The sequence below is a fragment of the Monodelphis domestica genome, chromosome 1, assembly GCF_027887165.1.
Source record: "Monodelphis domestica isolate mMonDom1 chromosome 1, mMonDom1.pri, whole genome shotgun sequence".
NCBI lineage: Eukaryota > Metazoa > Chordata > Mammalia > Didelphimorphia > Didelphidae > Monodelphis > Monodelphis domestica.
Genome location: NC_077227.1, coordinates 274,683,254 through 274,705,747, shown reverse-complemented (window position 1 = coordinate 274,705,747; position 22,494 = coordinate 274,683,254). Strand labels below are relative to the sequence as shown.

At 37.0% G+C, this 22,494-nt stretch overlaps 1 protein-coding gene across 5 annotated transcripts in view; it reads left to right on the top strand.

The window, feature by feature from the left end:
- LOC100027601 (coiled-coil domain-containing protein 170-like) overlaps positions 1–7,442 on the top strand; it is a 61,691-nt gene extending 54,249 nt beyond the window's left edge. For all 5 annotated transcript variants that reach the window (XM_056810878.1, XM_056810877.1, XM_001377815.4 and 2 more), the window contains 3 exons: positions 3,006–3,248; positions 4,706–4,924; positions 7,116–7,442. In XM_056810878.1, coding sequence (XP_056666856.1) covers positions 3,006–3,248; positions 4,706–4,924; positions 7,116–7,292 — 639 coding nt within the window. In that variant the 3' untranslated portion in view covers positions 7,293–7,442. The remainder of the gene's footprint in view (positions 1–3,005; positions 3,249–4,705; positions 4,925–7,115) is intronic.
- The last annotated feature ends 15,052 nt before the right edge of the window (positions 7,443–22,494 follow it).

Genomic DNA, 22,494 nt, shown 5'->3' with positions numbered 1-22,494 from the left:
ATTCCATGCACTGGTTGTTAGGTGACCTTGAGTAAACACCTTTAGCTCTCAGTGTTTGTTTACTCATCTGTACAATGGGGATGATAAAATCTTACTCTGTAACAGAGTCATCGACACTCGAATGAGCCAATGGCCTTTCCATGCAAATGGAACAAAATTGGTGCCATTGAAAGCTTGATCTCCAGTGGGGAACTCAATGGCAATAAACTTGGTGAATTTACTTTTTAAACAACCAAAGTGTGTAATGAAAACTAATCCAGAGTAATTAATATTTTAGAAATCAGATGATCTGGTTTGAAAATTTTTAGTTTTATAGGTTAGAAAAAAATGTTTTTTGAATGTGAACTCTCATCTAAAAGTTTTAATTTTGTTGCAAATGGAAGCTAGCTCCCACTGCATTTTAGGAATATGTATATGTGTCACATTTACACACACATTTAAAGCATGTTCATATATACATATAAGATATGTATACTATACGTACACACATATGATAAACACACATGTATATATACATAGCACACAAGTCTGTGTATTATAAACCTATAATATACATATTATGTCTTTGTATGCATTATAGATATATGTGTATTATGTATAATATGTATATTATATATATATATAACATATGTGTATATATAATATATAACATTTTCTTCTTCCTTTCTCTCTCTCCTCTACCAAAATCAATTGGACTCAGAATCAACAAAGACTTTTATCAAAAATAATGATTTTAGTGTCCTTTCTAGGATGGTTACATAAGTAAACATTTGTACTATTTTTTGGTACTTAAAGTAATATATGTATAGCTCTTATCTTAAAACACTATATGAATGCCAGCTATCTCTGGGAGGCCTTTGGGGCTGATTATATTTTTATGGAGGGTCTGAGTATTCCCACTGACAACCTTTTAGTGGTATCTAGCAGTTTGATTTTTCTAGAGTCAACTTGAGAGAACTGGTTGCTCGCCAATCAGGAGTCAGAGTTCCAAGGGGATCCCATTGTGCTGGTCTTTAAAGGAAGTATTGGGCAGGGGGCAGCTGGGTGGCTCAGTGGATTGAGAGCCAGGCCTAGAGATGGGAGGTTCTAGGTTCAAATCTGGCCTCAGTCACTTCCCAGCGGTGTGACCCTGGGCAAGTCACTTGACCCCCATTGCCTAGCCCTTACCACTCTTCTGCCTTGGAACCAATACACAGTATTGACTCCAAGATGGAAGGTAAGGGTTTAAAAAGGAAGTTTTCAATTTTTTTCTCCCCCCTCCCCTTTTCCAGAGAATAGCTCAGCATAACAGAGAGAACCTGAGTCCTCTTGGTGGCCAATGAGGGGTTAAAGGTGGGGAGGGAGGAGATATCAATATTGCCCCAGGAATCCAGTGATTGCTTTCACAGGGCAAAGGCACATGATAGCTCCTTGGGCTCTCAATCATGTGGTTTGAGAAGGTATAAGAGAGGAAAAGGAATCTTCTGGGCACCATGATTCCACAATCCAGATTTTTATCAAGAGAAGTGATTTCCTGGCCTTAGATATGAAAGGAGAGTCATACACATGGCAGCAGTGGAAAATCTATACCACAATATGGGAGAGCAAAAGACATGAATTTTGTCCCCTAATATTGACATTGATTTTATAGTCAATGCAGTTGTGTCTGTCTAGGAGCCCCATCCGAGAGAGTCAAGCCCTCAGGTAGTGCCATAATTATGAAGTTCACTATGGGTTTCTGGGGGTAAAAGAGGAATGTTAGTATATTCCATCACTAGTAATTTCAGGTTAATTTCTTCTCACAGGGAATCCATTACAAGGATTCTCTTTTATGAATCTAGAGGATATTTCAAGCCTGGGGAAAAATCAGAGAGAGAGGAAAATTGTAGAATTTGTTTATGGACTACTATGAGTCCTTTCTAGGGCAGCTACCTGGCATTATGGATAGAATTCTCGACCTGGAGTAGGGAAGATCTGAGTTCAAATCTTGCCTCAGACATTTTACAGCTTTATGAACCTGAGCATGTAACCCTGTTTGCCTCAGTTTCCTCATCTGTCAAGTGAGCTGAAGATGGAAATGGCAAAAGACTCTAGTATCTTTGCCAAGAAAACCCCAAATAGGGGCACAAAGAGTTGGACAGAACTGAAACAACTGAACAACAAAATAAGTCTTTTCTATGTTTTCTGAGAGGTAGAATAAAGGTTATCTTATGCCTAAAATACATGCTTCTTATCTTGAGTGCCATTATTCACATCTGTGGAGACCTAGATGTGTGTTATGTTCAAATACCATCCTAAGATTTCCTTGGGGGCAATACTGGAGAGAGGCAACCTGAGCCAAAAAGAAAATGATTTGTGATGTTTTCTAGACTGTATCTCATCCATTTAAGCCCAGACAGAGCCTGGACTCATGAGCCGGGTCTAGTTTTGATTCCTTGATTCTGTCTTTGACATAGTGATCAAATTGAAAGAACTACAGTCTTGCAAGTAGTGAAAACCATAATTTGAACTCAGATTCTCTTCCAAATCTAGGGCTCTTTCCACTATCCCACTCTGCACCAATAATAAAATTTAATAATAATAGTAATAAAAGCATTGCTTCTATGGTCAAATGAAGTGTAGTTGGAAACAACATAACACCTCGTTCCAACCAAACCAAAGGTTTGTTTCAAGTTAATGATATGATATCAATAACTAGGTGCCTTTTACAAACAGAACCTAAAACAATAACAAGCTATAGCTTAGATGAAAATCTGGCTTTTCTGTTCTAAAACACATTAATATACTGTCAAATATGATCCTCACAATAATCCTGGATTATGATTCTCATATTAGAAATGAAGAAATGGAAACCCAGGCAGGTGAGACAAATCTGGAACTAAGTGGGTACTGGTTGTATTAATGTTAATGAATTTAACTCCCAGTTAAAAGAATGACTTACTAATCAACTACGGTTCCAGTATGGGTAACCCTAGAAACAATAACTATTTTAAGACACTAAAAAACAAACTTCTTTTTCAATGTAGGAATATACTCAAAGGGAAAACAATGAATTGAAAACTTCCCAGTCAGAAGAGTTGGAAATGAAATTCAGGCAATTAGAGAAAGAAAAAAGAGAAAATATTCTGTGGAATATTGAACAGAGTTTGCAGATCCCAACAAGTCTAAGACTGGAGGAAAAAGTGGAGAAACTTCAGAAAGATCTCAGTGAAATGAAATTGTCAAATCAAAACATGAAAACACAACTGACAAGAGTCAGTGACCTTAAAGTAAGTTGAGATAAGTGAGGTTGCTTCAGAAACTCCACCTGGATTTTCGTGTTTCTTACTTAATGAAACGACTCAATTTCATTAAAAAACAAACCAGGTCTCCTTTTATTCCCCTCCTTTAAAGAAAAATTTCCAAACTATTATTTTCTAAATTCTATATCTTTTGTTTTCCTTTGGATCCCCTCTAAGTTCTCCTCTGAGTATCCCAGTTGTACAGTTCCCCATGTCAACTTCTATATTAAATCAGATTCTCCTGTTCAATTCAGACAGTTGGCACAATTCATAGAAAGCTAGTCAGCACTCTTGTGTTTGAATGACCAGCTAGAAAAGGCTCTGAGCCTCAGTTCCCTCATCTGAAAAACAGGGGAACCACACCTATACTGTTTATCTAATAGTGTCGTAAGGCTTAAAGTAGATAACAAATATAAGGTTCTATATGACTAATGGATCTTATTATACACTTATGGATCAGCCAATGAAATTTGCTAAGTGATGCAGTGGAGTGAGAGCCAGACATAGAGACATGTCTGGGGTCAAATCAGGTATTTCCTAGCTATGTGACCCTGAGCAAGTCACTTAACCCCCAATTGCTTAACCCTTGCCATTCTTCTGTACATAGTATTGACACTAAGATGGAAGGTAAAGATTAAAATTTTTTTTTACTAGTTTACTGGCCCACATTCTGGCTAGACTTTCCTTCTTGTTTCTCTGTGTGGCTGAAACAGACTAAAAAATCCTTGAAGCTGAGACCTCATTTTATACTTATATTGAATTTTGGGTATGGGACACAATGCCCTGCATACTTTTCCTGACTGGAAGTAGACTCTTTAACAACCATTTTTGTTATTGTCAGTAGTGATGATATTTGTGATTGTCTTTTTCTTTCTTGATTGTGAGCAACTAGATGGAGCAATGGATAGAGTTTAGCCCCTGGAGCCAGACCTCAGTTGAAATCCAGTCTTTACTAACTGTGCTGTCCTTGGCACTAACTTCTGCTTGCCTCAGTTTCCTTTACTGTAAAATGGGGACAATATTCACACCTACTTTCTAGGATGGTTGTGAAGACCAAATGAGATGACATTTATAAAGCGCTTACGTCAGTGTCTTGCTCTTAGTAGACACTTAAAAACAAAACCTTACGTTTTTGTCTTAGAATTAACACTAAGGCAGAGGATCCATAAAGACCAGGCATTTGGGATTAGGAGTTGTCCTAATTGTCCAGGGTTACCAAACTAGGATGTATCTGAGACTAGATTTGAACACAGGTCCTCCAATTCTAGGCCTGGCTCTAAATCCATTGAGCCACCTAGATGTCCTTCTTATTAGACACTTAATAAATATTTTTTCCCTTCCTCCCCTTTTATATTTGCCCAGCATTTTGGGGGGAAGATACATGAACTTGTCTATCATGTAGTTATTCTGTCTGAGTGGTAATTATTCTATCCCTACCCCCACAGGACAAAACCATTGAAAAGTTACAAAAATCTTTAAAAAAGGCTGAAACGATTAAGGAGAAGTCAACTAAAAAAGTAAAGAATTTGAAAACAACATTAGACTTTACTGAGCTGGAAGCCAAAGAGGACAAAGAAAAAGCCTACCAGATGCTAGAAGCTGTCACTAATGAGTTATACACAGTCAAAAAAACACTTGAAGAAGTAGTAAAACGAGAAAAACAGGTACTTTTTTTCTTCTTCCTAATGAAAACCATTTTTAAAAAGAAGAATGTCTAAAGGGCTGTTTGAAATTTAGCATCATTTCATGTAAAAGTCAGTCTCTTATATTTGTTGCTTAGCGAGTTGAAGTCTCCAATTACTGTGGAAATCCCTTTTTATTTTTTAGTCAGGGATTCTTTACTTCTCATATGACTGCATTTTCTAGAAAATTGTTTTGTTCTCATATGAAAATGATGTTATGTATTTGAATATGCTTCTTAATATTGAATTCAAAATTTGTTAGGCACACCACTCTGTGGCCATAGTTTTTACTTGAATAAATACAACAGTGATGAAAGAAAAATGCTTTATTATATTATGTGTTCTTATGCACTTATTATGTTCTACAGAGTATATGCTATTGAACACAAATTTATCAAGCACTTTCTGTGGTCAAATTACATTTTACCAGGGAGATATCTCATGTGGATAGATGAGCAAATATAAGACAACTGGAAGAGAGAGTGTATTAAGAAATGGGAACAAGTTTTTTTTATAGGAAGTACTACATCAGCTGAATTTCTCATTTCTATACTAGGTGTGAAGCTGGATGGGATATATTCCCAATAGGAGGGAGCTAGGAGTGGATATATTCCAGGCTGGGAGGCAATAAGGAAGCTGATGATTTTTGAATGTGGGATTGATAGGGACAGTTCTTGGCCTTATGAAGACTTATTTTGGTACTTATGTCAAAGGTAAATTGGAAGAGGGAGGAAATGGAAGCAAGAAGCCCAATTTAGAATCTATTATAGTATTGAAAATTAAGAGATGATGACGGTGGGCTAAATAAAAGTGGTGTTTACATGAATATAGTGAAGAGGATGCAAAGGAAATTGTGAGGCTAGACTCAACAGAACTTGATAAAGAATTAGATTATAGTTGGTTTTGCATGTTTCATGTAGCCTCTACTGTCCTATAAACTCCATAAGGACCAAAAGTCTGAGTATGGTTTAAAAGTATTAAAACTTGTTAAGATTAAAATTCTCAGGAGACTGTATTTTAATTTGTAATTATTTAGTAAATAATAAAAAGTGGCCAAAGAAAGAAAAGGCACCAGTAACATGTGACCAGCTATTCCTTTTGCAAGGTTCTTCCTCCAGCTGACTGGACCAGCTCCATGGCCAGAGAGCAAGTTGTCTGGTGCTCTTCTGGGAAGCCCAGAGTCTAACTGTGTGTGTGTGTGTGTGCCAGGGCTTCCCTAGTCAGTGCTCACCCATGCTGGCACTCTCCTAGCTAGCTACCTTCTCTCTCCATAGTTCTGAGGCAAAAAAGAGCTACTTCCTTTCCCTAGTCCAGCGTACGCCCCTGGTGATGTACCTTTTCTGGGCCCCTCTGATCTGGGGGACTCCAACCCTAGTCTGGATTAGAGGTGGATCTTCTTGTCAGAAGTCTCCATTTGATCCATAGATCAGTGGCATAGCACCTCTACATCATCTCCCATCAAGGGAGGGAGGACTCCACCCATAACATTAAAGAGAAACAGTTCAGAGGTTCCAAAGTAGATCCGTTGGTATGAAATCCAAAGTTGTCTTGACATGCTAGTGTTAAATTTTCATAAGATTTTATTATTATTTATTACTAAAGCTTAAAATTGCACTAAAACCTTTGGGTCAGACTATATTTACTCTAGTAAAAATAATGCAATTAGGTATTTGGAGGTAAATGCCTAATAAATTTTGAATTAGATATTAACAAATATATTTGAAAATTCAGTATCATTTTATGGAGACTTTTCATACTCAAAAAGAACACTTTTATAGGAAATTATTTAAAAATCTGCTTTGATGGGACAGCTAGGTGTCACAGTGGATAGTGTGCCAGACTTGGAGTCAGGAGAACACACTTCCTAGCTGTATGACCCTAGGTAAGTCACTTAACCCCAATTACCTAGCTCTTACAACTCTTTTACCTTAGAACTGATACTTAGTGTTGATTGTAAGACAGAAGGTCAGGGTTTTAATTTAAAAATAAAAAACCCAATGACTGGTTTGATTCTGTTACAATTATCCATTTAAAAAAAAGTGATACTATTAGGGCTATGGCTAATACTAGTATGGAGAATGTAGTAAACAAACTAATGTAAAATATCCTGTGCCACTGATGTTACTTTTTCTTGTGTGTGTGTGTGTGTGTGACTTTTTTCCTCCTCTCATAGCTCATAGAATTTAGAGAATCTGTTATGAAGATGATGGGCTTTAACATCAAAATTCCAGACAAGGATATCATTAATCAACTCAAGCCCATCATACAAGCTTATGAAGATTCTTTAACTGCATCTAGCAGCAGATCAAAGATTTCTAGCGATTGTAAGACTGTCCAGGAGAATGAATGACCAAAAAAAAAGACATTTGGCTTCTTTTTTTTTTTTCTTCATCGCTACCAATCAGACCACAGAATGTTTTCTGTGACATTTTGAATGTAAGACCTGTGGAAGATGTCTAGAGAATGAATAAAATACATTCGGCATTTTCACTTTCTGGAATGTTTGTCACTGGTTTTTTTCTCTTATTCATTCACCTTGTTCCTTGCTGCTTTTGTGATGGTTTATTCTTGACTTGTCATTTGTAATTTATTTGAGATTTCATCAGTGTGGGAACACCACTATTGCATATCAGCAATTGTGTAATTTATAGTATTGGTTTATATTTATATTTTAGCCTGTACCTTATCATCTTAGTGCCTTGGGGTTCTGAGAGTAACATAGCTGGCACGTGGAAGAGTCAGGATTTGATCATAGGTCTTTCTGTCTTCAAGGTCAACTCTTATTCTACTACACACAATACTGTTGTAAAATGGGACATTTGTTCTGTAATATTTCATTGTCCTCTTTGTATATAGATTATTTTTTTCATAGCTAGATTTTTTAACATATAGTTAAAAGTTCCAGGGCATTTAGGGGATACTTGTAAGCTACACTGACTTTTTTCAATTTCTTCAACTCTAAAATGGGAAGGAAGGAATAACACCCATTTTGTAGAGTTGTTGTGAAAATAAAATACTATTTTTATATGGCCAGCTAAGAGGCTCAGTGGATAGAGTGACAGCCCTGGAGACCGGAGGTCCTAGGTTTGAATCTGGCCTCAGATGACTTCCTAGCTGTATGAATCTCTGGTCAATACACTTGATTCCAATCGCCCGGCCCTTACTGATCTTCTCTTGCAATGGATATTTAGCATTGATTCTAAGAGAGGGTAATATTTTTTCCCCCCAAACTATCATATGTTTATTCAAGTCATATGTAATGTCAAGAATAAAGCCTAGAGTCCTTGGATTTGGGGCTGGAGAAGATTTCAAAGACCATAAAACCAAAACTCTTCATTTTACAGAGGAGAAAATTGGGATTCAGAAAAGTTCAGTGACATGTCCAAGGCTAATACATTACAGAGTTGGGATTCATTGTCCCAGTCCTCTACCCTCAAATATAGCCCTCTTTTCATGATACCAGGTTTTGTCAGAGGGTAAGAATTTTAAAAAGTATTTATTTAAAAAGTCAGGTAGAAATCAAGTAAGACCCATGGTAAGCTTCTGGCTGTAATCATTCTAGATGGTCTTGTATGACTTAGTTCTAGAGAATCCATGGGGTTGGGGGGTTAAAATAGACTAGACCTTAGAGGAATAGCAAATGGAAGAAAACAATCTTCTTGATTACTCATTCAAGAAGGAATTAAGAACCACCCACCTACAAAATCAGAAGTTTCCCAAGTAATTGAATGTTATTTTGAGTAACTTTATTCATCCTCAAATTGTGGTGTTATTGTGTCATTTGTGTCTTATTAAGGTGTTGTGGCCTAATCATTTTTTGACAAGATAAAATGTCACTATTGCAGTGAGACCATTTTCCTGTCAGAGGAATCCATTTATCAAATTAGAGCCCGAATCACATGGAATGATCAAAAATACACAGCACGAACTGAACATGTGTATGTTAGAAAGGAGATTTAAAGTGCTGACTTGGAACAGACTATCTCCAGGATCCAGAAATATTTGCTACAGTTTTATATATCTGTGTCTTAATGAACAGATAGAATTCAGAGATTAAAAAGTAAACATATTTAATACCTTCATTTCAAAATAGTTTAACTCCTTACAGAAAGTTTTCAGTCTCACTTATCTTTGGCTCCAGGCAGATATTTTAGCCTTAAATATTATTCCAATAAATATAATGAATCATAAGTTTCACAGATGAAAATTTTAAAAGCAAAAGAACCCACTCAAGTGTTCAAAGTTAATAGTGTTCTTTATTCTCTCTGGGAGGCAGAATCAGTCTGATTTCCAATTAGACAAATTCTTTGAGTTAGTGAGTCTAAAGGCAACTGCATTGTTTTTCTGGATGGCCTTCAAAAACATTCCATTTAGAAATGATGCCACCAGTTGTGGTAACTATAAGCATCAATTTTTGCAGCAAGAGAATTAATACTAAAGCTTCCTCTGATATTACTGAAAAGGTTGCCATGAGATTAAGGAGTGAGTGAGAAAAAACTCAGAGTAAAGAGAGCCTGCCTTCGGTAAAAAACATCTAATAGGTAAAAGATCTAATAATAATGATGCTGGTTTTTCTATGCTTCTGAAAGACTGGAAGGGCCTACTGGGGATGCAGGGTAGGAATAACCATTTATTATTTTATTTTTATTTTTTTTATAACCCTTTATATCTTAGTAACAACTCTAAGACAGAAAGGTAAGGGCTAAGCAAACAGGGTTAAATGACTTACCCAGGGTCATACAGTTAGGAAGTATTTGAGACCAGATTTGAATCAATTCTAATCCTGGTGTTCTATCCACTGTGACACCAAGCTACTTCCTAGAATAAGCATTTATTTATTTTTTTCATCACATCTATTCATTCTTTATTGTGTTCTTTCCAATTGAAATATCCTCTAGATTTCTTCTTTTTGGATCTGAGAATTTTCTTTTTTTTTTTTTAATATATTTTATTTGATCATTTCCAAGCATTATTCGTTAAAGACATAGATCATTTTCTTTTCCTCCCCCCCACCCCCCATAGCCGACGCGTAAGTCCACTGGGCATTAGATGTTTTCTTGATTTGAACCCATTGCTTTGTTGATAGTATTTGCATTAGAGTGTTCATTTAAAGTCTATCCTCTGTCATGTCCCCTCAACCTCTGTATTCAGGCAGTTGCTTTTTCTCGGTGTTTCCACTCCCATAGTTTATCCTTTGCTTATGAATGGTGTTTTTTTCTCCTGGATCCCTGCAAGTTGTTCAGGGACATTACACCGCCCCTAATGGAGAAGTCCATTACGTTCGATTATACCACAGTGTATTAGTCTCTGTGTACAATGTTCTCCTGGTTCTGCTCCTCTCGCTCTGCATCACTTCCTGGAGGTTGTTCCAGTCTCCATGGAACTTCTCCACTTTATTTAGAATAAGCATTTATTAAACACCCACTATGTGCCAAGAATTGTGCTAAGTGCTTTTATACAAATATCTAATTCAATCCTTATATTTTTCAGTCAAGGAAACTGAGGCAGTCAGAGGGTAAATGACATGACCACAGTCCTACAGGGAGTGTCTAGGACTGGATTTGAACTCAGATCTTCCAATCCCAGGCCCAGTGTTCTTTTCGCTGTTCCACCAATGGCCTTAAAACTTAGTGGCTACTAAATTTTTGTACATGAGGCAGAATCCTCATCACCTCACTCTAGTTCTAGCTCTTTGTCAGGCTATGACAATGGGTAGTGTGGAATGAACAGGCAGAAATTGTACAAGTGAGGAAGAACTATTGTGAATATATTTTGTAATTGTCTTGGCAAGGTTGCTTTATTGACTACAAATCAAATAATAGATTTCTAAGAATATAAAAAAAAGCCCAAATCTGAATTGCAGTTCAAATTTCTTTGTCCCCCCCCCCCTAATTTGTCACCTTTTCCCCATAAATCAAAGTAAAGTGATTTTTCTGGAGCATCATTTAATCCCATCAGCTAGGTGGCACAGTAAATAGATTACCAGGCCTGGAATCAGGAAGACCTGAATTCATGTCTGGCCTTGACACACTGTACTAGCTGTGTGACTCTGGGAAAATCACTTAACCCTGTTAGCCTCAGTTTCCTCATCTGTAAAATGAGCTGGAGAAGGAAAAGGCAAATCACTCCAGAGTCTTTGTCAAATGGAGTCCCAAAGAACATTGGTTTAGGTAAGTATTTCCCCCTGATAACACAAAAGAAAAAATCACCTAAACCAATGTTCTTTTCCCCTCCTTGATTTCCAAATCCATCTGTAAGTTGGTATAAATGTGGGGGAAGAGTGAGTAAAATCTCATAAAAAAAAGGCTCCATTTACTGGGAGGGTGCATTAGTAATTGACAGAGAATGACCAGGAACAGAAGGCACTAGTAGGTCAGACAGATTGTATTGTTAAGTATTTTGAATGTGCTGTAAATGAGAGCTTGAAATCAATATGCCATTTGCACTGTATCTAATGGGGACTTTGGAGGAGAGGAAAAGCTCAGGAAAGATATAATAACGTGATTCAAACTGCTGTGTTCAGACCTCCTGAAGCTAGTGAATGTAAAAATCCTTCGGGGATCTCAGAAATATAACACAGTTGAGCTGGAGCAATAATAGTTAGCATTTATGCAGTGCTTTAAGACATGCAAAGCGCTTTCCATGTGTTAAGTCATTCAGTCCTCACAAAGGTAGGTGCTATTATTAACTCCGTGAGGATGCGAAATCACAGAACTTCTAAGTGACTTGCCCAGGCTTCCACAAGTAATGTCTGAAGCAGAATCGGAACTCAAGACTTCCTGGGTCCACTTCCCATGCTCTATGTACTGTGCTACCCAGCTGCCTCTGATGATATGGTACCATTTCATCTTTGGGATAAGGATACCTGTGAAGAGGTTAGTAAAGTTTATCATGAAAAGTTTTTGAATGAATATAAAAACTGAAGGATTTTTATCTTTAAAAAATTATTTTTTAACATTCTTGAACAATTTTTTTGAGTTCCAAATTCTTTCCCTCCCTTACCTACTGGGAAAGCAAGCACTAAAGGCATCAATTATACTTATGGAATAATGCGAACCATTTCTGTATTAGTCATGTTCTCCCCATTCCCTTTCCCCCCTCCCCTTTCTTTCCTCAAGAAAAATAAAGTGAAAAAAGTTTGCTTCAGCCTGTGCTTAGAGTTCATCAGTTCTCTCTCTAGAAGCAGATACCATTTTTTATCATGTGCCCTTCGGGATTATCTTGGATCATTGTAATGATCAGAGTAGCTAAATCTTTCACAGTTGATCATTCTTCCAGTATTGCTATGTGTAAAGGTCTCCTGCTTCTGTTCACTTCATTTTGCATCAGTTCACATAGTTCTTTCCAAGTCTTTTTGAAATTATTCCCCTTATACCAAAGGCTTGTTCAGTTATCCCCCAATTGATGAATATCCTCTCAATTTCTAATTCTTTGCCACCCCCCAAAAAGTGCTACTTTAAATGTTTTGGTACGTGTTCCTTTCCTTTTTTGTTTATTTTTTTAAACCCTTATCCTTCTACCTTAGAACCAATAATAAATAATCCATTGCAAGAGAAGATCAGTAAGGGCTATATTATTATATATTGGTTCTAAGGCAGAACAGTGATAAGGGCTAGGCAATGGGGGTTAAGTGACTTGTCCAGGGTTGCACAGCTAGGAAGTGTCTGAGGCCAGATTTGAACCGGGACTGGCTCAATCCACTGAGCTACCCAGCTGTTCCATCCTTTCCTTTTTGAAGAAGAATCTTTGAAACAAATTCCCAAGGTACCTTTGCTCAATTATCACATTAAACTAAAACTGGCCAAATTTAGAATCTGTAGTATCTGCAGGGGTATTCCCAATAATTACTATGAAGTCCCAAATGAGGACCTATCACTGTATAATAATTCTCCAATTATTTTGTGAAGCCATTTGGAAAAGTTCTCTTTCTATTAAATAATGAGCTAGATAATCTCCATTCATATAAATGCTAATTACATTTAACTGGAGACTAAGACAAACTGATTAAACTAGTTCTTAATCTTCCCCTTCAACCTCTCCAAAAGATAACCCTGTCTGGGCTTGTCTCTGTTTTTATCTTTCCCTTTAAATCAGGGGTCTTAACTTTGGGTCCACAATCTCCCAGCATTGATTTCAGGGTGTCTCTGAAACTGAAAGAAAAAAATCTTCATCTTTATTTTCTAACCTATGAATTAAAATTTAACATTTTCTTGTACAAACCACAACAACCACAACAAACCTAGAACTCTAATCCGCCATTCAACTGCTCCAAAACTGCGGTGGAAAGGAGAAGAACCTTATTTACTACAAAGGTGAAATCTGCCCCTTTCTTCAAATGGAATTGATTCCATTCTCTAGGTCATTCCTCATAGGCGAAATTCCTGTATCTGATGACTCATAAATTGAAAGAAGAGCTTATACAAGGAGTTATATCAGAACATTGGATAACTGTATATGAGACAGCAACCAACAGCATAGTTAATTAAGATCGAGCACAAATCCCTTTAGCTGAGTGTTTTTTTTTTTTGAGAAGTTCTGCTTAAAGCAGAAAAGAACAAACTGAAGAGGTCATAGGTTTTGTGATGGAACAAGAAGAAGGAGGGGAGAAAGTGAGGGAAGAGTATCACAGTTATTGAAAGGTGGTCTTCAGGCCTGAAGAGGAGGGAAAATCTAAGTTCAAATCTGGCTTCAGACATTTCCTAGCTATGTGACCCTGGGCAAGTCATTTAACCTCAATTGCTTAGTCCTTCCTGTTCTGCTTTGGAACCAATATACAGTATTGATTCAAACATGAAAGATAAGACTTTAAAAAAAAGCAGACTTTGTATTTCATATTTTCTTTCAATTTCAGAGGTAAGGAAATTTCACTTTAGAGGTAAGGGAAAGATCATATGGCAGTTGTTATCTATCTTCCATTCAATCCCAATGCCAGTGGTAGATGAAAAGCTCAGGTGTCCAATGTAACCCTCACCAAACCTACTTCTTGGTTGAAGCTACTGAGTGTCCCCACACTTTATCAACAGGGAGATTTGGTATAAACAGACCAGATGAGATAAGATAGATAAGAAAGAATTAAGAGGGAAGGAGAAAAAAGTGACTTTTGACTATCATTCCTCTCTTCTTCATTCCCCAAAACAGTGGTAATAATTTTTTTCCCAGTCTCCTTTTATCTTTTATTATTTTACTTATAAATAAAATTTATTGTTGCCTTTATTTTATTTACAATAATTACCAGATGTAGCCCTCCCATTCTAATAAAAATTTTATTTTTCTACACATCTATATAATTTTTAATTGAAAATTTTAATTAATTAATTAAGAATATTTTTCCATGGTTACATAATTCATGTTCTCCCCCCTACACCCTTAGGTGATGTGTAATTCTGCTGGGTTTTACATGTTTCATTGATCAAGACTTATTTCCTTAAATATATATAATTTTTAATAATTGTTTTCTGACATTTTGTAATCCATATTCTCTCCTTCCTTCTCACCCCTATCCACTTCCCAAGATGGCACATAACATGATATATATTGTACATGTATTATCAAAGAACACATATTTCCATGTCCATGATGTTGTGAAAGAAGATACATATCATTTATAACAGAGAAAAATTCATGGAGGAAATGAAATGAAGAATGGTATGTCTGCATCCAGACTCCATCTGTTGCTTTTTGGCAGTAGATAGCCTTTTTCATCTTGAGTCTCTTGGGTTGTCCTGGATCCTTGATTTGCAGATAAACACTGATGATAGTAATAATAGCAATCATTTATAAAGCACTCATGACACTCCAGATATTATGCTAAGTGCTTTACAGTTATTAGCTCATTTGATTCTCCTAACACTTCCGAAAACTAGGTGCTATTTTATCCTCATTTTACAGGAAACTGAGGCAGACAAGTTAAGTGATTTGCCCAGGGTCACACAGTAAGTATCTGGTGTTGGATTTAGACTTTTGTCTTTCTGAATCCAAGCCCTCTGCTCCATTCATTGAGCCACTTAACTGCTCCTCTAAGCAATTGGTATGTTTTTATTCTGTTAATTTTATTTGGGCTGAGACTTCCATTATATGCAATCTTAGGACAATAAAATATGATTAATTTAAAATCATTATAAATTTTAGTTCAGTATCTACTCCCTATCCAGCAGGTGGCCATTTTTTCTGAGACATAACTCTATGCACTCAAAATACTACACTGTGTGTGTGATTCCCAATTAGCTAAGATAATGCTGAATATGAAGATATATACCTGTGTAAGGAAATTGGATACATATAGTGGTTTTGTGGGGTGTTTTTTGAACCCTTACTTTCTGTTTTAGCATCAACTCTAAGACAGAATGGCAAGGGGTAGGCAAACAGGGTTAAATGACTTATTCAGGGTCACATAGCTAGGTAATGTCTGAGACCAGATTGGAACGTAGGGGCTCCTGACTCCAGGCTTGTCACTGTATCTACTGTGATATCTAGCTGCCTCTGGAACATTTTTTGAAAGAAAACTTCTAGGGAAATTAATTGAGAGATAAGCAAGATGTGGTTGTTTAAATGGCAGATATGTAGAGGGAGCCATTCCTCCATTATGTCCCTGAACTTCAGTACCTGTAGCCCTAGAAATTGCAGAGAGTATATTCCCCTTGGGGAGATTATTCCCTCTCTCTTTATTTGAGTTAATATGTTTTATCTTGTTCCCAGTCCGAGAGCTTCAATTCTATTATGTATTCTTAGATGTATTCTCCCTTACCTATTGTGGGATTTATATTCCAGAGACCCTCAGGTTAGGTGAAAATCTGCAAAGTACAGTCACTGAGCCAATCAGCACCCAGGATGTCTGAAGAATACAGAGCCGGGGTTGGTTGCCTTTCATCCCATCAGCCAATAGTGTGCCATGTACAATCTCATATTGGCAAACTTGCTTAAATGGTAGTGGTGTACTGCATTTCCATTGTGTATAGTATGGTATTCCTCTCCAAAATCCCAGGATATAGCAAAAACTCTGTGATACAGAATTAGATAAAAAAAAAAACAACCATGATACAGTGAAGCTGCAATAACTGAACCATGATACAGTGAGGAAAGATTGTATTTTGATCTGATAACTTTTCTGACTTTCATTTGCTGAGTTTTTTTTTTTATAAAAAGGTTTACTAACTATTTTATAATATATTTTAATCTGGTAAGTGAAGATTAAGTGATATCTCACCTTGGAGCAATCAGGGAAATAAATGACTTTCATTCTGAATCCATGCTTGGACCACTAGAGTGTTTTGAGAGGTGGTATTTCTGACCTGAAACCCCTTTTGGAAAATATAGGAGATACTGCCAAGTAACTATGGTGGTTCTTGCATCCTGCTTGCCCTTTCCCCTACCTAGGTTCCTGGTTGGTACTAGCTAATATGGTTCTTTTTCTCTCCACAAAGATGGATCAAATCTTAGACATCTGGTCATGCCAATTACAAGTCACTTTTTAATATATTTAGACAGTACACATATATATCCTTATTGTTGCTTGGTTGTTCAGTCAGCTGATGCAGCATGGCAGGCCCTTCTAGTATCCATTATCTTTCAAAATCTGGCCAAGCTCATGTTGCTTCCACGACACTATCCATCTCATCCTCTGCCATCATCTTCTCCTTTTGCCTTGCCTTCAGCCTTTCTTAACATCAAGGTCTTTTCCAATGAGTCCTGACTTCTCATTGTCTAGTCAAAGTAGTAGTTAAACTTCAGCTTCAGTATTTATCCTTCCTATGAATACATATTCTGCTCTTAATTTGATATTAATGTCCTAAAATTGCATGGTTCTAGATCCATTAAAGATCTTGCTAGTGTTTGTTCTCTTAAGTAATTTCAACACTGTAACTTTGTATATACTCATTTGCTTAGAAATTATTTTAAAATGAACACTGCCCACTTGAGAAAAAGCAATGACATATAGCTGATGTCAGTGACAAGGACTCTACCAGGAAGTGAATTAACAAAAGTTTATCAAGCTCCCACTATGTGCCAGGCACTGTTCTAGGTGCTTTAGTTAGAGAGATGAAAATCAATCAGTCCCTGCCATGATGGAGTTTACATTTTGTCAGGGAAGATAACATGTTCATATACAAGTATATTTAGCCATATTCCTATAATATAGGAAGACTGAGAGTATTGGAAAGTCAACTTTCCCTTGGACTGGTCTTTCTTGGGGAGAGGAGGGAAAAGAAGGAAAGAATGCAAGCCAAAAAAAAAAATAGGCACACAAAAGAACTGAAAGTTTTTTCACTTTAAAACAACTTGAGAGGGGGCAGCTGGGTAGCTGGGTAGCTCAGTGGATTGAGAACCAGGCTAGAGATGGGAGGTCCTAGGTTCAAATCTGACCTCAGCCACTTCCTAGCTGTGTGACCCTGGGCAAGTCACTTGACCCCCATTGCCTAGCCCTTACCACTCTTCTGCCTTGGAGCCAAACAACAACTTGAGGAAGCTGATTTTTTTTCTCATGGATGAAAATAAAGCACAAACCATTTGGGCTCTGGACAGGCATAATATCCTAAATAGGCTTCAATAGACAGTGTTAACTGATGGACAATTCACATCCCTCCTCTTATTCCTCTTTTAAGTTAGTCCAACTATGGATGGGGAGCCTTAGAAGCAAGGCAAGGAAACTTCCCTGGATTCCATGGGAATCTCTAGAATATTCAACAAAGGAAGCCCAAACATTGTGCAATATTAAATGTAGCATTTTTATGTTAAAGGCAGGCATGGCACATATTTTGGAGCCAACATATGATGTAAAAAGATGCTATATGGCTACTGTAATAAAGCTATGAAAACAGACATTGAATGGCCTATAGAACCAATACCAAAGATTGGAATACACTGGACCATTTAAGGGATAAGAGTATGGTTGAATTCTTGGGATAGAACTCAAAACAATAAGCATAGGATTATCAGTCCTGATGGTCAGTGGATCTCACCATTTATATTTATGATTTAGGACATTTAAATTTAATGATTATGATTTCATAATTCAAGCATCCTATGTAGAAAAACACCCATGAAAAAATGTCTAGATCTTCTTTGAATGGCCAACCACTAGAGGGAGACATGATTCCATTGAGTACTATAGATCGACTCCATTATACAATATGCTTAATTGTGGCCAAAAGACAGAAAAACGGAGTTACTATTCAAATGTACATGTTAGTCAATAGGCTAAGCCCTAAAATTAAAAAAAAAAAGTATTGAGGCAAAGGTCCAATATATGCCAACGTCTTCATGGCAGTACTCTGTGGAAGCAAAGAATATGAAATAAAACAATTGCCCATTGATGGGGGAATCACTGTGAATACTAACCTGTGAATGTAATTGAATATCATTGCACATGAGGAATTTGGGGAAGCATAGGAAGATTCCTAGGAAATGTTGCTGGACAAAACGAATAGAAGCAAGGGAATAACCTACACAATCACTACAATAATGAAAATGAAAACTGAAGAAATGTATCTCTGAAATGAACTCTAAGTAATATCTAATGAAAGCCTTGAAGCGAGATCATGAAATAGACTTCTTCCCATGAAGAAGGAGGCAGTGAGTTGCTGGATTGGAATGTTGTACATATTGTCAAGCATAGTCTCTGTATCAGATGTTTTTGTTTAATTATTATTCTTTTTCACAAAAGAGATTTTAATCTAGAGGGAAATGGTGTAAAGACAAAAGCCATTAATGAAGCATATTAAAGAGAGATACTGAGTCTTAGATCTTAGCTCTAAATACTGCCACACGTGGCACTTACTATTTTGAGTCCATAATAGAGCTACCTTACAATCTGGAAGTTTAATTCCAATGAAGACATTGTATATTGAATTTAAATGCAGGAGTGGTCTTGGACTTTTTTTTGTAGAAGAATCCTCTCCTTGTTTTATCCCAGATTTCAGCTAACAGGAACAAACAAGATTCTAGAGACAGTATCAAAAATATTTTTAAAAATTGCCTCCTGGTCGATCTTCAGGGAATCAACACCTAATAGTTTAAAGTGATAGTATCAAATTCAAATCAAAATTACCTTTGTAGACCATATATTGACTTAGAAAACCATAAATTAACATTATCTATGTTGTATTTTTATTTTGTTAAATATATTCCAATTATATTTTAATTTGTTCATTCCCCACTAGGGAGTTTTTCATGTTTTTGACACCTCTGGGAAAATAATTCTTTACTTGTCCTACATATCCTTGTAAAATCTGTCATTCTTCTTGTCCTTTAGACCAGGGAGTAATTTATCTTCAATTTTTTGTTGTTGTTCTAGGAACTGGGGATACAAATACAAAAGGAAGATAATCCTTGATCTCAAGGAGATTATGTTCTCATTGGGAGAGAAATCTTCACAGATAAGTAAATTCAGTATATAGGTGGTTCAGTGGGGAGAGTTCAGAGCCTGGAATCAGGAAGACTCAGCCTCCTGAGTTTGAATTCTCAGATACTAGTATGACTCTGGATAAGTCTGGATAAGACCCTGTTTGTCTCAGTTTCTTCATCTGTAAAATGAGTTGGAGAAGGAAATATCAAACTACTCCATTATCTTTGCTAAGGGGTAATGAAGAGTTGGACACAACTGAAAATGGCTGAACAACAATGAATGCAACAGTGTATATATATATATACATATATGTTACAGGCTTTGATGTATGCCCAGTTCACTTATGTAGCAGATGCCAGAGATACTTTTAGGAGAAGACACTTCCCTGGCATCTCCCCTGGTGGTATCATATCATATATTATAAATGCACAGAGAAGAGACCTTAACAACAGGGAAGTCAGTAAAGGGCTCTTGAAGAAGTTGACTGTAGAGCTGATTCTTGAAGCTTGAGCAAGGGAGTCAGTGGGCTAGAGACGAAAATTAAAGCATTCCAGGCATGAGAGACAATCTGTGCAAAAGCAAGGAAATAGGAGATGGAATCTTGTGCATGAGTAGGAGGATAGCTTGACTGGAATGAAGAGGAATAATGTATCACATGCCTGGCAAAGTAGGCTAAGTTGGATTCTGTAGAACTTTAAATACCAAACAGAAGAGTTTCTATTTATTCTAGAGTCATTGGAGAGCTCTTGCAGTTTCTTGAGAAGAGGAGTGACATATTTTGGTCTAGGCTTTAGGAATATCTATTTGACAGCTCTGTGGATTGGAGAAAGGAGGAACTGCATCCAGGAAGTTTAATTAGGAGGCTATGAGAGCAAGAGGTGAAGAAGACTTGGATTGGGCAGTTGTTGTAGGAATAGAGTCTCAGACTTCCTGGGGCATGAAGTGACTTGCCCAAGGTCACATAGCTAGTGTGTTAGAAGCAGGACTTGAAACCAGATCATGACATGCTTGCTCTAATTTTTCTTTTTTCTTCTTTAATTTTTCTTTTCTTTTCAAATCCTGACTTTATCTCTTAGTAACAACTCTAAGAGAGAAGGGCAAGGGCTAGGCAAACAGTGTTAAGTAACTTGCCTAGAGTCAAGTATCTAGGCAGTTTCTGAGGCCAGATTTAACCCAGGTCCTTCCAATTCCAGGTCTGACGCTCTATCCACTGAGCCACTTAGCTCCCCCATCTCATTTTTTTGGACCTACTGTAACAATTGAAATTCTCTGGAGGTTCTTTTTCTTAATTTTAAAATTATTTGCTAATTAACCAGTCAAGACAACCTAACATGGTCAGTTGATTTTCTCCCCAATCTAGCAGGGCAAAAAAAAAAAAAGATGGTAAAGAGACTGATCTCCTCTTGTGAAAGTACAACTCAGCTCCTTTCCTTGACAGCTCAAGACATCTCAGATTAGTAAGTAGCCCCTGAGGAAGTGGACTTAGAGATCTCAACTACTCCCTCAGAACTTCATTACAGAGAGAGTTGGGTCTTTTTGCATACAAGGAAAATGTCACCTGTTCAGCTGCATGGAGTTCAACATGGCTGCTCAGAGCTTGCTGTCTTCCCTTAATCCTTAACAGAGATGAAAGATCCTAACCTATTTTCATACCCTCAGGAAAGAAACCGGGATTTCACAATATTTCACAATATTAATTTTCCATGATACCTTTTATAAAAAGCAGATGTATTTTCTTTCTCATTACCCTATGATACTTTTGATAGTCATAACAGACTAAACCTTATTCTCTTTACTTTAGATACTGGCTAGATCAGAATAAGGCAACAGTGGATAGAGTGCAGATCCTTGAGTCAGGAAGATTTGAGTTCAAATCTGACCTCCACTTACCCTGGGCAAGTCACTTAACTCTGTTTGCCTCAGTTTTCTCATCTGTCAAATGTGCTGGAAAAGGGAAATGATTCCAGTATCATTGTTAAGCAAGCCCTCAAAAGGATCATGAAGGAGTTAGACATGACTAAACAACAATAAAATAACAAGGTCAGAATAAACCAGAGGAGAAGAATAAATGGCCTAAGTAGAAAAGACTTAGAAACCTGGGTCTTCTAGTTAGAAGTAATAACTTGAAGACAATCCAAAAACTAGGTATCAAAAGAGAAAATACTTTTTATTTTTTAAAATTTTATTTAATTCGTCAATTTAGATCATTTTCCCTTGGTTACAAGAATTATATTCTTTCCCTCCCCTCCTACCACCCCTTCCTGTAGCCAATGCGCAATTCCACTGGGTGAGAGAATACTTTTAAAACCTGAAATCCAGCCATCTAGAGAAGAGCACTTAAATTGTTTGAGTACTTTGAAAATACCTTAGAAATAAACTCTCCTTCTTCTGAATACCTATAGAATTATTGTATATACTAATTATGAGGCATTTATTTACAGCTGGGGATTTTTAGTCCTTTCAATCATATATATCTCTCTTACACTGCAGAATTCTTTTAGCCATATCTGACTCTTCATGACCTCATGTGGCGGTTTCTTGGCAAAGATACTGTAGCTGTTTATTATTTCCTTCTCCAGCTCACTTTATAGAGGAGGAAACTGAGGCAAACAGGGTTAAGTGACTTGCCCAAGGTCACAATAGCTAGTAAGTGTCTGAGGCCAGATTTGAACTCAGGAGGACAAGTCTTCCTGACTATGGGCCTGATACTCTGTCTACTGCACTATGATGGCTCCTAATCCTTAGCTATCAAAGGACTGTAAGTCTCCCTGACAGGAAGAAGTTTTCTAGCCATTGCACCCAAAAGATGGTAGCAAAGAGTTGATTGTGAAGAAACTAAATATCTAAGACCCAGAAAATGGTAGGACAGACTTGTTTGGCATCCAAGAGGCCAATAAGTGATGCCATGATGAAGAATAGAGATGTGCTATGTGGTAGAGTGCAAGAAAGAGAAATGGTGATATCACCAGAAGACCCTGGCGCCATAACATTGGAGCTGTAATTTGCCTTAACTACATATGCACTCAAGCTATATATGTCTATATGCATGTGCTTTCTACAAGCCAGGTGACTTGGCTTCTGCTATGTTCTTGTATGCACATAGATTGTATGTTTTCTCTCTCTTTCATGCTCTCTGATCACTTGGCTCTCTAGATGGGTGCTTTCCCTTTCTCTACTGATGTGGTAACACTTAGGAGAAAGTATTCAATGT